Here is a 16,124-nt window from a genome sequence, read left to right as displayed (position 1 = left end):
CTGCCTCTTGACAGTGGTTGTTCGACCTTGTTAAAGACCATTGCCGGCGAGATGAATGGTATCTATTTGGACGACTCATCCTATTTAAACTACCAAGGTAAAACAGAGAATTATTCTCACTTGATAGCATTCGACTGACAAGTACAGGCATTTCCGGCAAGCAGATGCACAAGCAATTCCGAGGCGAAGCCATCTACACGGCCGAGACCGATGTCCATTTCCCCCAGTTGACTGTCGGAGAGACCCTCACCTTTGCTGCCCTCGCACGTGCGCCGCGGAACCGCTTTCCCGGTGTCTCGAGGAAGCAGTATGCAGAGCACATGCGAGATGTCGTGATGGCAATGCTCGGTCTCAGCCACACGATCAACACCCGAGTCGGCAACGACTACATCCGGGGAGTCAGTGGTGGAGAGCGCAAGCGTGTGAGCATTGCAGAAGCAACCTTGAGCCAGAGCCCCCTGCAATGCTGGGATAACAGCACCCGTGGCTTGGATAGCGCCAATGCCCTTGAATTCTGCAAGACGCTGCGATTAACCACCAACTATGTTGGCACCACGGCCTGTGTCGCCATCTACCAAGCTTCGCAGAGTGCTTACGATGTGAGTTATTTCGTGAAGATTGTCCGGTGAAGCCTGTCTAATCCGGTCTCTATCCAGGTTTTCGACAAAGTGACCGTCCTCTACGAGGGTCGTCAGATCTATTTTGGCCCCATCAACGAGGCCAAAGAATTCTTCACCAACATGGGTTTCGAATGTCCCGAACGTCAGACCACAGCCGATTTCTTGACTTCTCTCACCAGCCCATCTGAACGCATTGTCAAGCCGGGTTACGAGAACAAGGTGCCCCGAACTCCTGACGAGTTCGCAGCAGCCTGGAAGAATAGCGAGGCCCATGCCAAGTTGATGCGGGAGATCAAGGAATATGAAGAGACGTATCCAATTGGCGGAGCATCTGTGGATCAGTTCATCGAGTCCCGCCGAGCACAGCAAGCAAAACATCAGTGAGTTTCTTCTTACGTGCTTGCTTGATAGAATCCAGACTGATGATTGCAACAGACGAGTCAAGTCTCCGTACACGCTGTCGGTGGTGCAGCAAGTCAACCTGTGTGTCGTTCGTGGTTTTCAACGTCTGCGGAGGGATGCGTCTCTGACGCTCACTCAGCTGATCGGTAATACGATTATGGCTCTCATCATCGGCAGTGTCTTCTATAACCTGCGCGATGACACTTCCAGTTTCTACAGCCGGGGAGCCCTCTTGTTCTTTGCGGTTTTGCTGAATGCTTTCTCTAGTGCTCTCGAGGTGCGTGATTCGATCATCACTCCTGATCTCTAAATCAGAAAACGAGGCTAACTTCAGGCAGATTTTGACACTATATGCGCAACGTCCCATTGTTGAAAAGCATGCTCGTTATGCGTTATATCATCCCTTTGCGGAGGCGATTGCGTCCATGCTCTGTGACATGCCCTATAAGCTCCTGAATTCCGTCACGTTCAATATCACGCTCTATTTCTTGACCAACCTTCGCCGTGAGCCCGGGGCATTTTTCACCTTCTGGTTGTTCTCGATCGTCATCACGTTGACCATGTCGATGATCTTCCGGACCGTGGCCGCATTTTCTCGGACCCTGAGCCAGGCCCTGGCACCTGCAGCCTTGCTCATACTGGCACTGGTGATTTATACCGGTTTCACAATTCCCACGAGGAACATGCTGGGCTGGTCTCGCTGGATCAACTACATCGACCCCATCTCGTACGCTTTTGAGAGCTTTATGGTCAACGAATTCCATAACCGGACGTTTCCTTGCGCGCCTGAGCAGCTTATTCCGAGTGGTGGCAGCTACGACGACCTCCCCATTGCGAACAAGATCTGTTCCACAGTCGGTGCTACAGCAGGGGTGGCGTATGTTTCAGGTGATGCCTATCTCGAGCAGAGCTTTCAGTATTCCTACGACCACCTGTGGAGGAATCTAGGTATCATCTTTGGATTTATGGTCTTCTTCATGTGCACGTATCTCCTCGGCACCGAATATATCTCCGAGGCCAAGTCCAAGGGTGAAGTGCTGTTGTTCCGTCGTGGTCATCAGCCTGCGGCCATCAGCAAGGGATCCGATGACGTTGAAAAAAGTCGCGAACCGGCCCCGGCCGAGAAGACGGAAGACACTCACGGGCAACAGGTGACGGCAAATATCCAGCGGCAGACAGCCATCTTCCACTGGCAGGACGTGTGCTATGACATAAAAATCAAGGGTGAAACTAGGCGGATCCTGGATCATGTCGACGGGTGGGTGAAACCTGGTACCTGCACTGCGTTGATGGTGAGTGAGAACTCACATCTTCGAAATTTCTGATCTCCGCACTGACTTTGAACAGGGCGTCTCTGGTGCTGGCAAAACAACTCTCCTGGATGTCCTCGCAACCCGCGTCACCATGGGTGTGGTGTCAGGTGAGATGCTGGTTGACGGTCGTCCGAGAGATCGGTCGTTCCAGCGCAAAACCGGTTATGTTCAGCAACAGGATCTTCATCTCGCGACCACGACCGTCCGAGAGGCGCTGCGTTTCAGCGCGATCCTTCGACAGCCAGCCAGCGTGAGCCGCCAGGAAAAGCTCGACTACGTTGAAGAGGTCATTAAGCTGCTGGGAATGGAAGCGTATGCCGATGCTGTTGTGGGTGTGCCGGGTGAAGGTAGGTTTCGTCGTCCATCAATATTCTCGAGATCTGACAGCTGACTCGGACAGGTCTCAACGTTGAACAGCGGAAGCGTCTCACCATTGGAGTCGAACTCGCAGCCAAACCGCAGCTACTGCTATTCCTCGATGAGCCCACCTCTGGACTGGACAGTCAGACAGCGTGGTCAATTCTGGATCTACTTGACACCCTGACGAAGCATGGCCAAGCAATCCTATGCACTATCCACCAGCCCTCAGCGATGCTCTTCCAGCGATTCGACCGGCTTTTGTTCCTTGCCAAGGGGGGAAAGACGGTGTATTTTGGAGAAATCGGCAAAAATTCCTCGACTCTGGCGAGCTACTTTGAACGGAATGGCGCTCCTCCACTCCCTGAAGGGGCAAACCCTGCCGAGTGGATGCTCGAGGTCATCGGTGCCGCACCGGGATCACACAGCGACATTGACTGGCCGGCGGTTTGGCGTGATAGCCCTGAGCACAAAGCGGTTCTGGACCATCTTGCGGAACTGAAATCGACGCTGTCTCGGAAAGAGAGCACGGCGGGCGCCTCTTCGGACCCGGCCGACTACCGCGAATTTGCAGCTCCGTTCCGTGTGCAACTGTGGGAATGCCTGCGCCGGATCTTCTCCCAGTACTGGCGGACGCCGTCGTACATCTATTCGAAGGCCGCGCTGTGCATCTGCACGACGCTCTTCATCGGGTTTTCGTTTTTCAGGGCACAGAACAGTCTCCAGGGGCTTCAGAACCAGATGTTCAGCGTCTTCATGCTGATGACCATCTTCGGTAACCTGGTGCAGCAGATCATGCCCCACTTCGTCACGCAGCGGTCGCTGTACGAGGCGCGGGAGCGTCCCTCCAAGGCATACTCGTGGCAGGCGTTCATGATGGCGAACATCCTGGTCGAGCTACCGTGGAACACGCTGATGGCGGTGTTGATGTATTTCTGCTACTACTACCCGATCGGCCTGTACCGCAACGCGGAGCCGACCCACGCAGTGACCGAGCGCGGGGGCCTCATGTTCCTGCTGATCTGGTCGTTTATGATGTTCACGTCGACATTCGCGCACATGGTCATTGCCGGCATCGAGGTTGCCGAAACTGGTGGCAATCTGGCCAACTTGTTGTTCTCTCTGACTTTGATTTTCTGCGGGTGCGTTGGTCCCATCCTAACCCTAACTAAACTAACCTTCAACTTCCGGGAAAGGAAAGCTAACATTGAATTTGTTTGAACTGACTACAGTGTCCTCGCAACCCCGCAAGCCCTCCCGGGCTTCTGGATCTTCATGTACCGTGTCTCACCATTCACATACCTCGTATCCGCCATGCTCTCCACCGCCGTGTCAGGCACCAATGTAGTCTGCGAGTCTGTCGAATTGCTGCACTTCAACCCGCCGAGCAACCAGACGTGCCAGGAATATATGGAGCCGTACATCCAGCTGCGGGGAGGATACATCACCAACCCGGACGCCACAACAAACTGCGGGTTCTGTCCGATGTCCAGCACGGATACCTTCCTGCTCAGCGTGTCGAGCGAGTTCAGCACGGCGTGGCGCAATTTTGGGCTGATGTGGGTGTACATCGCCTTTAATACGGCGGCTGCTGTGTTTTTGTACTGGCTGGTGAGGGTGCCCAAGGGGAAGCGGGCGGAGTGATCAGTCATCAGTATCTGTTGATCTGTTGATATTCTTTTTAAAGTTGCATTTCTTTTGTTGTGATATTATATTATGCACATAATTTTTCCCCAGAGCATACCACTTTTTCCTCTTTTTGTTACACTATACCTTCTCTTTACTTATCTCGTCATATATTTCTTTCTTTTCTTTTCTTTTCTTCTTGTTTTTTTTTTAATAACAATAATCTTAGACTAGACTAGACAGACCGGCTAGACTAGACTAGACTAGGCTACACAGCAATACGTTTATTGATTTTGTTTGGTCAATGCCTATAGAAAGAGAGTGAGATAGCAACCTGTTCATCTAGGAAAAACGAGTGTATTTCATATTATGGCTTAAATGAGACGACCATAGCGAGCGACTGCCTGAATTCAACCCTTCCAAGCAAACGATCGTCGCAACATCGTCAAGGACACCGTATCGTCCTTGTACCACATTACCAAGGACGCGACGCCTGATGCCGCGCTGGCAAAGGAAATCGGCGAACCAAAGACGGTCGATGAGTTCAAGGCGAATATAGACAAATACGTGAAAGACTCCGGCCTGGGGCAATTCTTTGGAAACAATCCAAAGTTTCTGCAGGACGTTGCCGAGAAAGCCACGCGGCTAAGAAAAGACCCTAATAACACTTTGACGTCTGAGGACCAAATCCGTGACCTGACGAGATTGGCCCTCTACCAGCCGGTCCTGTATTGTGGTGAGTTAGTTTTTCGTTGTGCATGGTCGAACCCTCCTCGTAAGAGCGGAGAGAGAGAAAGCTGACTTCAGTCAAGACGACAGTGGATCGATGGGTAACGAGTCTCGGATGGAATCTCAACGAGAGCTCGTCAAGCGCATGACGAAAATCACCACCAAACTCGTCCCGGACGGCTACGGCGTTGAGCTGCGTTTCATCAACGTCTCAACGAGTTGGGGAGATCAGCTCGACGAGGCGGGAGTCGACAAAGTGATGAGCGGCGTCGGGCCCGGAGGCGGCACCAAGATCGGAACCATGCTGAAACAGAAGATCCTCCAACCTCTGATCTATGACAGGCTGGACCGCGGTGAGTTGCTTGAGAGACCGATACTTATTTCGACCATCACGGACGGGTGCCCGTATGGCGAGGATCGTGCCGTTTTCGAGAATGCCATCCTTGAATGCATGAAAAGAGTCGTTGACAAGGGCTATGAGGCTGAAGGTGTGTAGTCTTTTTTTGGTTCTCCTTTTCTTTCTCACGTAACATTCAACCAGATGGCTGACCTATCGCAGCGGTCAGGTTCCAACTTAGTCGCGTAGGGGACGACCCGGAATCGGTGCAATTCCTAAAAGACTTGCACGAAAACAGGGATCTTAAACGTGTGCTATACTGTACAACCGGTCAGTTACGTCCAGAACCAGTCACAGTTGCATTCCGCTGACCATTTCACAGAGACCTTGGACAACAGATTCGCGGAATTGAAAGACAATGAGAAAGACTTGGAAGCATGGGTATGCCAGATACTCCTTTCTTTTTTCGATGACTCGAACAGTAAGCTGACGGTCTGTTTCCAGCTGCTGGAACTCCTCATTTCGCCAATTGAGCCGCGAGCCGTGGTGTGAGCGTAGACTAGACTGGACGTAAGTCCTAGAGATCGTTGCAAGGAATCTCATGGCAAGAATCAGGACACAGCTGTGCTCAAAGAAAAGGGATACTAGCAATAGGTATAGCAGAGCAAGAATACTCTAAAAAGGCAGTTTGTGAGGGTAGCCATTGATGGGTTAGTCGTAGAGGCAAACATAAAATGGAAAAAAGACAGTACAACTGAGCGGAGAATGACGATCTGCTTCAACCTGAAATCTCAGTCGTAAAATCCCAATCGCGTAGAGGCTATAAAGCGTAGGAAAGGCCATCGTGCTCGCCATAGTCGTACTATAGGCAGAACGAATGAGAAACGATCGAGCAGTTCGCGGGAGTAGCACAGCACAATCTGATAGGGAGCCTCGAGCAGGTCAGATGTTGCGAATCGAAGCACGAGAGCCATCTCTGCACCAATTGGAGGAGGGCACGATTTGGATACCAGGACAGGCTTGGGCACAATGGTGGCTGTCTGTATAAATTGATAGCATTCCCCCAGCTTGGCCGGATAGATTCTTCGCCTGCATCATATCCACGACAGACTTTCTTTTCTTTCTTTTCTTTGCCTGCTTCCCTGACCATTCCCACGTCATTCATAACAATGGTTAGAAGGCTCATTGCAGAAGAAGACGTGGCCGACGCGTACAAGACCGGCCCAAAGGAAAAGAACCTCTTGGGGCTGGTGAACTACGACGCTGCTCTGCTAACAGCTGCCGTGGTGAAACTGACCTTTCGGGTCAACAATGAAAGTAGGCAGAACTTTATCCGCATGAGTGTGTCAGTTCTAACGTTACAAACAGGCGAGTCAAGTGGAAATGGCTTTTTCGTGCACTTCCCTGGCTGCGAGGACGACATCATCCTCACCGCGGGCCACAACCTCATCGACGGCAAAAAACGGCGCTACAATGTCATGACGGTCCACATTACAGACCCGCACTCTGACCGGGTTGTGCAGCGATCTGTGCCGCTGGACGCCATCAAGATCTGCGAGCAGTACGCGAACAACCCCAGCGAGGCGTCAGCGCAACACGACTACGGGGTCATCCTCTTGGCCCGAGAACCAGGGAAGGCGCCGCACTATGCGTTTGGCTTCAGTCTGCACCTGGGCCATGAAGAGAGACTCGATTGCGATGTCGGGGTGACTGGCTTCCAGCAAGGGAAGAATGGGCCGGCCGGGACCAGCACTGGAGCATGCGTGAATCCGATCCTGAGTCAAAACCAGCTCGAGTACATGGCGAAGACGGAGGCGGGCATCAGCGGGGCGCCTGTTTGGGTTGGATACAAAGGCACTCCGACCGCCATTGCAGTCCAGTGAGTATCGTTGCCGAGATGAGATGATGATGAGCACTGAGCTTTGTTTTTACCTCAGCAACTATGGCGCTTCACGACCGGGTAGTCCAAGCAAGGGTACACGGATCAATCTGAAGCTCGTCCGGGACGTCTTTGGTTGGGCGGGCATTGGGGCGACATCGAAGATGCTGCGAACGAAAAGCCTGGACGCTCCTCCGGGACCTGCATTGGGGCTGTTCTTCAGATACTCAGAAGACGAGGAGCGGCTGAAAGTCATCGTCCAAGGCCACGAAGACAAGACGTCGATGCTCTTCGATCTGCTGCCCGTGTTCGCCCCGGCACGAGCGCCGGCAACCAGATTCTCCCCACACTACGCGCTTCACTTCAAAAAGCGCTGGATATCATGGAACAAAGACAGTGCGACCGCCACAGCGGTGGAGACGTTGGGATCTTCGTGTTGGATCAGAATCTTCGGCAATGTCGAAAGCGGTGATCCATTCCGAATTACTGTGAACCGAAACGGCGACTTGTTTGCTCTGACTGTCAAGACTGACAAGATGAAGGAATGGCAGCTCGAAGAACCTGGGGAAGAATTCTGTGGATTTGCTTTTGACGAGTTCTTTGACGGGGACCCAGGCACAGACGTGAGTGAATTGATGATACCCATTCGAGGTTCAGTCGAATTGAGTGCTTGCTACAGGACACCTTCAACGAATTCGGCCTTGAATGACGGGCAGGTAAGTGGGAGTGAGAGACGAACTAGCGGTCAAGGAAAACAGCCGTCCACAGTTGAATAATTTGAGCCCCCTTTCATTCTGCAAAACCGTTGTTCATTGCTTCATATATCGTTAGATTGGAACCTCAAACAAAATCGATATAACATGAAGGTTGTATTAGGGAGGTATAGTAGAAGTATATGCAATATATCATCGTGGATTCATCTGACACGAACAATCTATTCGGCAACAGCGCAGTATATGCTATTTAACCTGTCAGTAAGATGATATCGTACAAAACGATCAATACTGATTACGTCATATGGATGACTCACCTGACCAGCGAGTGCTCTGTCACCTACCTATCTAGGTAGGTACCTATCTCAAGGTGCTCCTCGCGGTTTCCTCTTCCATCTGCCATCAGCTCCTGCAGTTCTATGTCAAGCACCTTGAGATACCTCCAATGTGACTGACAGCTTAAAGTCCTCCGCCATGGCTACCACCCATGGGGTGGACCCCCCATTCGGCTTCAGCGACGAAGACTTTGTCATCGAGAGTTACGACGAATATCCTTCGGGCTTTCGTGACCTGCAAAACGAGAATCTTTTCCCAAAGTCGAAGTTTCCTATGTTTCGTGGAAAGGATACTTCTGCTGCCGCGCAGAATGCCTATGAGTCAATCCAACCTGCGCTCCTCCTCTTGTCGCGAATCATCATTCAATGCTGGGAATCTTTCACTGTCTTTGTTAGGCGTCAACGTCCAGGACTATTTCCACCAGATGAATTTCTTGACGCGGATACAGAGCTGGCTCTATCCAAGGACGAGACTATTGGATACATCAAAAACGTTATCCCCGACATCGAGTTCAACCCTGACAGACACTATTATTACTCGAATTCCGCCGCTGTTTTTGCAGAGACGGTTCTGTGTCCCAAGGCCGCCTCAGATCGAATTTCTGTGAACTATAATATCGTTCGACTCTTGCGAGATCCGACTTGCAGCCACAGTCGGAAACTGGCAGGGCTGGTTTTCCTTGCAGTTTTACTGGGTCATGGATTGGCTCACGTGCTTGAGTTCCGCAGCATTCGTGGCGGGCAACTATTACGATCTGATGATGATGGCGAGCCGTTGAACACACCTGGTGTAACCTGTCGCGAGGCTGGTACCGCATGGGAAACCCGTGCCTTCGGAGGTCGAATATACCCAATCTGCGGCGTCGAGAATTCCTTGGTAAACATGCGAGGGTTGTGCATCAGCAGCAACGCATGGAATTTCGACATGATGAAAGCCAACGAGAAGTGGATACGCGAACTGTTCAGAGAGTCGCACTGGACTACAACTACAGCAGTGCACCCCTTGCGAGCACCAATTGGCAAATACGCGAGATTCGCTTTGCTGGAGGACGAGCTGCTGATTGATTATGAACGGCGTGCCTTACCAACAGAGGGCAAGGGCTGTGAACGGGACGTGCGGGTTGAAACCGGCAGTATTATTAGTCCTCGGAAGAAGCATAGGCAAATTATACCCGTCAATATCTGCGGTGCCAAAAGAGTGCGCTGATGAAAAAAATTCTGACTCAGTCTGAGTAATGACATTCTTTTGTTCGCGTTGATGAACGGAAGAGACTGGGAAAGAGATTAATTAGAAGTTCATAGTAATCAGAGGCGTATCGTCCATCCCTGTCAAATCCAACATGCTATTATCATATATTCATGAAAAAATATAGTCTATTCGACAACAGCAGCAGCAGTATTATAGTGCTATTACCAACCTGTCAGTAAGATGAATTGTACAGTACAAAAGTCTATCCATCAGTCTATCCTATCCGTCAACGAGGTGACCAGCATCCATCACAATCAGTAGGAACAATGTATTATACAAGCCTTTTAACGACTCGCTCCGCTCGTATATTACAGCTCCTTTTTCAGGAAATGCTCCGGCTTATGCGTCGTCTCGTAATCCACGTGCACATACGCCCGCTCCACGTCCGGCAGCGACTCGAGCTTCATCTGCAGCTCCTCCGCCACGTCGTGCGTCGCCATCAGACTCTCCGCCGGGTCCATGACGACGTCGACTTCGACCAGCAGTCGCGGTCCCGACGTGTAGGCGCGCACCGTGTCGATGGCTGTGATCATCGGAGAGTGCGTCATTGCTGTTTCCTGTTAGAAAGAAAACCACAGCAGAAAAGTTCAGGAGAACTCACAGATATAGGTGATCAACTGCTGCATCTGCGTGTCCGCCCTCACCCCGATGAGCAGCTGAAACTCGGAATACGCCGTGCGCAGCCACAGGCCCGACACCAGCAGCGACAGAATTACCGCGCCCATCGGGTCGATCCACCAGCGGAGCTTGCTGCCGCCCACGGACGTGAGGATACCGAAACCGTTGATGAAGAGGTCGTTGCGGTGGTCCTCCCACAGAATGCGCACCTGCGAAAACTGGTCGCGCAACGTCCAGCAATACAGAAACAGGGACAGCTTGGTGCTGAAGGCGACGACGACGGCGATGACGGACGGCAGGTGGAAGCTCCACGTCTCCTCCTCGTGGCCGACGCTGAGCTCGCGCACGGAGAAGGCGATCAGAACAAAGGACACGGCGGTCATCAAAAAGCAGAAGCAGATGTTGCCGGCCGTCTCGATGCGCGCCTTGCCGGCCGGGAATTTCCGCGGATCGACGCGCGACACGGCCTTGTGGCAGAGCAGCAGGGTGAGATTGGACATGGGGTCGAAGATGGCATCCGCCATGGTGGTGAACAGCGACAACGAGCCGGACGAGATGGCGCCATACATCTGGACGATGGACAGGATGACGTTGGCGGCGAAGCTGCCATAGACGGCGATCTTGTATTTCAGCTGGTTCTGGTTGTTGAGCTCTCTGGCGGCGCGCACATGCTCCTCGACAGGGGTCAGCAGGCGCTCGATGTTCTGATTCTGGGCCTGGTAGAATCCCTGCAGTTTGCGCGAGGTCGACCCGACGCGGTCCTTGAGGATGGACGGCGCACAGCGCTCGTATTTGCGGGAGGTGTTGGCCTTGATCTGCTTGATCTCGGCGTCGGTCTTGATCTTGGAGGCCAGGTGGAAGGGATCGTTCTGGCGGGTGTATCGCGGCGGTGGGTTTCCCTCCTCGTCCCGCGAGGGCGCCCTTATATGGGGGGCAGGGACGGTGTCAGCGCCGTCGACGCCGGTGCTGGTGGCTTCATTGATGGACAGGGCGGGACGCGGCGGAGAGAGATTGAAGGGATGGGGGTGGAGAGAGATGGAATGACGGAGCTGAGGGTCCTCCATGTGAAGTCCTAGATGGCAGGGAAGGTGTCACAGTTGTCGGCAGATCTGGGGTCGCGAATAAGAAAAGAACGGATCTTGCATGGATCGCGGAGAGGCGGTCAGATCACAAACCGGACTGCAGTGATCGACCAATTGACAGCGCTCTACAAAGAAACGCATCAAAGAGTCGACCACTCTCGAGGAAAAATCACAAACTTGATCGGTGGAGAGAAGAGGAAAGATGGCGATGGCCGAAGGATCCGCTGCGGGCGCCAAGTCAGCGAATCACGTTGGGGCAGCGCAAGCAAGGAGCACGTGTTTGATATTAATTCATATTCATCGATTCAGGACAGTTAGTACAAAATAGAAGGATGGTGATGAGCATCTCGAGCAGTGTCCATATCGGGCATGTACTCGAGTTAGACAGAACAGCCATCTCGCATCGCTCACCGGATTTGAGAGCCGCATTGACTAATCTTCTACCTTATCTATCTGACTATCGATGTGGATTCAGTTAACCCGACCAACTAGTTTAGTTTCCCAACCATTCTTGGCAAAAGTCATGTGATCAGATTCTGCTGGATGGCCCGTGCCTATGGCCTGACCTTATAAATTACAAAACATGGAATTTGAATTCATTTACCATAAATTACTATATTTCTAAATACTACTATCCCCTAAGTACCCCCCCCCCCCCTCCTCCTTTAAGCACCTAATAGCGGCAGAAATATAGTGATTTAACTGTTTTTTAACTGATTGCGAAATGTTTTAGAACTGATTTTAAACTGATTATAAACTACTTACTCTAGAGTATATAAAATTCTAAAAAATATATAACTATTAAATAAAATATATAAATTAATACGATTTATATAATTTTAATATTATATTATCATCGCCTGCTGACGGCGACACGCGTATGGCTGCTGCAGAGCCTCATCAAGAGATGAGCTGTTGGTCGTCACTCAGATAATATTATGGCAAGAGCTGTTTATTCCTGAGCTGTTTCTTTCTTCTTCCTGTCCTGAAGATGAATAATTAATTTGATTCCCTCGGGATTTTCCCTCGCTTCTCTACGCAATCTCCTACTGATCGCTGCCGCGCCACACTACTCCGCCCCCGACAATCAGCTGCTTGGCGCGGACAGCTGCGCGCTGATTCGACGGTGTTTAGGCAGCGCTGCTGGCGTTCTCTAAATAAATATTGCTTACGAGCATTGATATTTATTGATTACTCTCAACGGGGAGTTTGACCAGGCCTCAGTCAACCTGCCCTCGACCACCATGAGGCGCATGCTGAGCTCGTTCAACCGGCGCGCGTTGAGTATGCCTCCGCTGATTGATAATGCTTCATCATGATACGCTAATCATGAGCTGACTGTTGCGTCCAGGCCAGACGCGCGACGATGCTGACGAGTCCCCCGAGGCCATCATCCTGCGAGAAGTGGTGCGTGCTGAACTAACCCGTGACCAAGGTCGCTGCTGATGTCGGCGATCTCCAGAAAGCGTTTTGCGAGTCCGACAGAGGCGCCAACGGAGCGGTAGGAGCATCCCATCTTCTCCAAACTGGCGATTGCGTGCTGATGCCATGCCTGCAGGCCGAGGACTACGTCCATCTCCCTGCCATCGTCGAGGCGGCCGAGTCGAGCCCCGACGCGGCCAGGGAAGCCGCCCTGCGCATCCGCCGATACCTCGCCAGTCCCAGCAAGCCCAGGGGCCTCGCACAGTACAATGCCATCATGCTGATCCGCATCCTGGCCACGAACCCGGGCCCGACGTTCACGCGCAACCTCGACGACAAGTTCGTCGCGACGGTCAAGCAGCTGCTGCGCGATGGGCGCGACATGGCGGCCCTGCAGATACTGCGCGAGACGCTGGACTCGTTCGAGAAGCACAAATCTGCAGATGAAGGCCTGGCGCCGTTGATCGCCATGTGGAAGAAGGAGAAAGAGCGCATCGCGAAGGCGTACGGACGGGTGAGTTCCTTTTTCTCATTCATTTATTTCACAGCGTGGATCCTGACGACATGAAGCCTCCGCCTGGCGCGTTCGCCAGCGCCCCCCGTCACCACCGTCCCAAGGTGCTGCCGCCGCCGGATGAGCTGGCAGCGCGCATCTCGGAGGCCCGGACGTCAGCAACCCTCCTCATCCAGCTCGCTCAGTCGACGCCTCCGACGGAAGTGCCCACCAACGACCTGATGAAGGAATTCTCCGAGCGATGCCAGGCCGCGTCGCGGTCGATCCAGGGGTATATGGAGTGCGACAACCCGCCTCCGGACGAGGATACGCTGTTGACCCTGATCGAGACCAACGACCAGCTGTCGGTGGCGCTGTCGCGCTACCAACGTGCCGTGCTCAATTCGCGGAAAGCTTTGAGCAATGGGAATAATAACAGCAACAGCACCAGCACCAGCAACAGCAACAGTAATAGCTCGTCACCAGGTCCAGAGACGCGGGATCGACCCCTACCTGCGCCGCCTGGCGAAGCTAGACCTGTGAGGGCTTCAGTGCCAGCTCCAGCGCTGTCATCCCCTCCTCCGCCACCGGCTCGACCGAGGACGACCCGATACGAGTACAATCCGGAGGAATTCCAGGTTCAGAATCCGTTTGCAGACCCGGTCACGAGGACGAACAGTGAGCATGAATCCGTTTCTCCTATCGCAGCGCGCTGACGAGTGAGTTTCTGCGCGAGTACTATGATGGTTTGAGAGGGAGGACCTGCCTCGCTACTGACGGAGTTGGGTGTAACCTACGTGTTCGATCATTCTTGTCATTCTTATCATTCTTGCTATCGTTCCTGCTATTGTTATATCCGTATATACCCTTCTGTCTGTGTGTTGTGCATACAATCAATCATATTGCTGAGACGAGACCATCACCATTGAGCTAGCCAGGTCTGGCTGGCCGGCTGGCCAGGCCTGGCCTTCAACATTGCAGTCTGTGTGCGAGTATGCGTGGTATAGGTTGATCAGCTCGTTTTCTTTGTTGCAATTACATTATTACATTTCTGTCTGTCCTTGCTGTTCAAGACAAGACGAGATACCTTTTTGCGTTGTAGCCTTGAGCCTGCTCTGCTGTGTTCATATAGTAATATATATACATATATACTAGCCATGAACGTGTTTGTTGACTTAACGCATAAATGTATGCTATCTATGTCTAATATCTAATTCTAATCAGCCACTTGCTCTATCTCTTACCTACCTAGGTACTAGTACTGTACCGATTGTACTATTACTATTACTATTACTAATACCTAACAGCGTCTGCCTAAGCATAGATATACTGTACTACCTAGGCAGGCAGCCATAACAGTCCGGAATCTTATCAATAAGTATAGGTATGTTCTAACAAAAAAAATGAACATGCAATCATGACTTACTTCACTTCCTGGCCCAATTGCATACCACAGCTCGACAAAAAGTATATACACTCGCACGGTTATATCTAGCAGAGATTCACTATAAGTTTATAGAAAAAAAATAAAGAATCGGATTCTCTCTCTTCATGCTCAATGGCTCAAAGTAAGTAACATCAGAGTTCATCAGAGTTTTTTTTTTCTGGTTGTTTTATTTATTTGTAACCGTGATTATTATCGACATGGAACTCGTGGTGTAAATATATATGTCCATATACTGTAGGTAGTAAACATTCGGATCGAATATATATTTATTTATATATATATTAAGATGAGCGACAGTTTCTTGGAGACGTAATTGGTATTGTTATTCTTCAGTACAACCCTATTCAATCCAACATAGCAGTTCCTGCGATGAATGAAACCCCCGGATTGCATCCCATCCCCATTCATTTTGATCCCCAGAGAGAGGGAGAAAGGGAGCGCTGGATGGAACAAAACATTGTATTGTACTGTATGTACTTTGCTTTGCTTTGCTTTCGGTGGTAGGACATGCCAGGAGTCGCCCGCATAGCTAGGATTTAGGACTTGAATTTTGCATTTCAGGTCATGCCAGTTTTTATTTTTTTTTCTCCGTCATTGATATTCATTTCAATTTAACGAAGAAATAAATGATGCACCCAGTAGCGCCGTGTCCTTCGTCTCAAAATTCCATTTTGGAATGTTTTTCATTTCTTTTGGTATTGGTATTGTACCAGGTCGACAGAAAGAAAAAAAAATTATATCCCCTCTCAATCCAACTACCCTTTTTCATACCACACCGCCGGCCCCTTAATTTAATTATGTTTCATCGTTCATTGTTTATCCCTGGGTGATGGCACGGCGGATCTGGGCTCCACGCTGCCGAGAGTTCAGGCGCTGCTCCGTACGGGCAACGACGGGAGCCTTCTGGACGACCTCGTCTCCCTCGGTGAGGATCAGCTCGATGTGGCAAGGGTTGGTCATGTACGGATTGATCTGGTCGTGACATGTCAGTACCCCGGAAGACCACGAAAAAAGTGATTTCTCAACTTACACGACCGTGCGCACGGTAGGTACGCCTGCGGCCCTTGGGCGCCTGGTTCACCTGGATGTGCTTGATGATGAGGTTGCTGGTGTCGAGGCCCTTGGTGTCGGCGTTGGCCTCAGCGTTCTTCAGCAGGCCGATGAGCTGCTTGGCGGACTTGACAGGCCAGCGGGCCTTGGTGACACCGAACTGCTTGCCTGCCAGATATTAGTCCACACGGATCCAGCATGATTTCCATCCAAACAACACATCCAGAACCGGCTCATTCGTGTTCTGTCCACTGTCCTCCTCTTATCGATCCTTTCTGTCCCTCTATATGGCGAACTCACCCTGAGCTGTGCGGCCAGTGCTTCCGCCGTACCGTCTCATCGGGACGGCCTCCTTGTGGTTGATGACGTTCTCCAGGAAGGCAAGGGCGCGCTGCAGCTTCATGCCGTTGATGGCCTGGGCAGTCTCGCGGGTGTTCTTGAAGCTGACACGC

General features: G+C 51.6%; 5 protein-coding genes across 5 annotated transcripts; 3 read left to right on the top strand and 2 right to left on the bottom strand.

Moving 5' to 3' along the window:
* T310_8158 (ABC transporter) lies at positions 1-6,091 on the top strand (the record flags this gene model as incomplete). Its single annotated transcript, XM_013469063.1, has 12 exons — positions 1-97; positions 148-599; positions 696-1,000; positions 1,056-1,299; positions 1,361-2,314; positions 2,370-2,682; positions 2,736-3,834; positions 3,925-4,303; positions 4,802-5,054; positions 5,131-5,535; positions 5,683-5,825; positions 5,966-6,091. The coding sequence occupies 12 exons, from the start codon at positions 1-3 to the stop codon at positions 6,089-6,091; spliced, it is 4,770 nt and encodes a 1,589-aa protein (XP_013324517.1).
* Positions 6,092-6,553: 462 nt separating this feature from the next.
* Positions 6,554-9,518, top strand: T310_8157 (uncharacterized protein; the record flags this gene model as incomplete). The annotated part of the gene is made up of 3 exons (XM_013469062.1): positions 6,554-7,263; positions 7,322-7,979; positions 8,442-9,518. 3 exons carry the CDS (start codon positions 6,554-6,556, stop codon positions 9,516-9,518), a joined length of 2,445 nt encoding a protein of 814 aa, XP_013324516.1.
* Positions 9,519-9,868: 350 nt separating this feature from the next.
* Positions 9,869-11,242, bottom strand: T310_8156 (Cation diffusion facilitator 1; the record flags this gene model as incomplete). Its single annotated transcript, XM_013469061.1, has 2 exons — positions 9,869-10,110; positions 10,162-11,242. The coding sequence occupies 2 exons, from the start codon at positions 11,240-11,242 to the stop codon at positions 9,869-9,871; spliced, it is 1,323 nt and encodes a 440-aa protein (XP_013324515.1).
* A 1,262-nt stretch (positions 11,243-12,504) lies between these two features.
* T310_8155 (GAT domain-containing protein) lies at positions 12,505-14,531 on the top strand (the record flags this gene model as incomplete). Its single annotated transcript, XM_013469060.1, has 7 exons — positions 12,505-12,544; positions 12,612-12,664; positions 12,696-13,196; positions 13,253-13,853; positions 14,331-14,363; positions 14,400-14,427; positions 14,483-14,531. The coding sequence occupies 7 exons, from the start codon at positions 12,505-12,507 to the stop codon at positions 14,529-14,531; spliced, it is 1,305 nt and encodes a 434-aa protein (XP_013324514.1).
* A 907-nt stretch (positions 14,532-15,438) lies between these two features.
* T310_8154 (60S ribosomal protein L17) lies at positions 15,439-16,114 on the bottom strand (the record flags this gene model as incomplete). The annotated part of the gene is made up of 3 exons (XM_013469059.1): positions 15,439-15,594; positions 15,653-15,840; positions 15,973-16,114. Coding segments are annotated over 3 exons (486 nt in total), but the record flags the coding sequence as incomplete, so codon positions are not given.
* Between the last annotated feature and the right edge of the window lie 10 nt (positions 16,115-16,124).

The sequence above is a fragment of the Rasamsonia emersonii genome (assembly GCF_000968595.1).
Source record: "Rasamsonia emersonii CBS 393.64 chromosome Unknown ctg1118621760666, whole genome shotgun sequence".
Taxonomy (NCBI): Eukaryota; Fungi; Ascomycota; class Eurotiomycetes; order Eurotiales; family Trichocomaceae; genus Rasamsonia; species Rasamsonia emersonii.
This window is presented reverse-complemented; position numbering and strand designations above follow the sequence as displayed.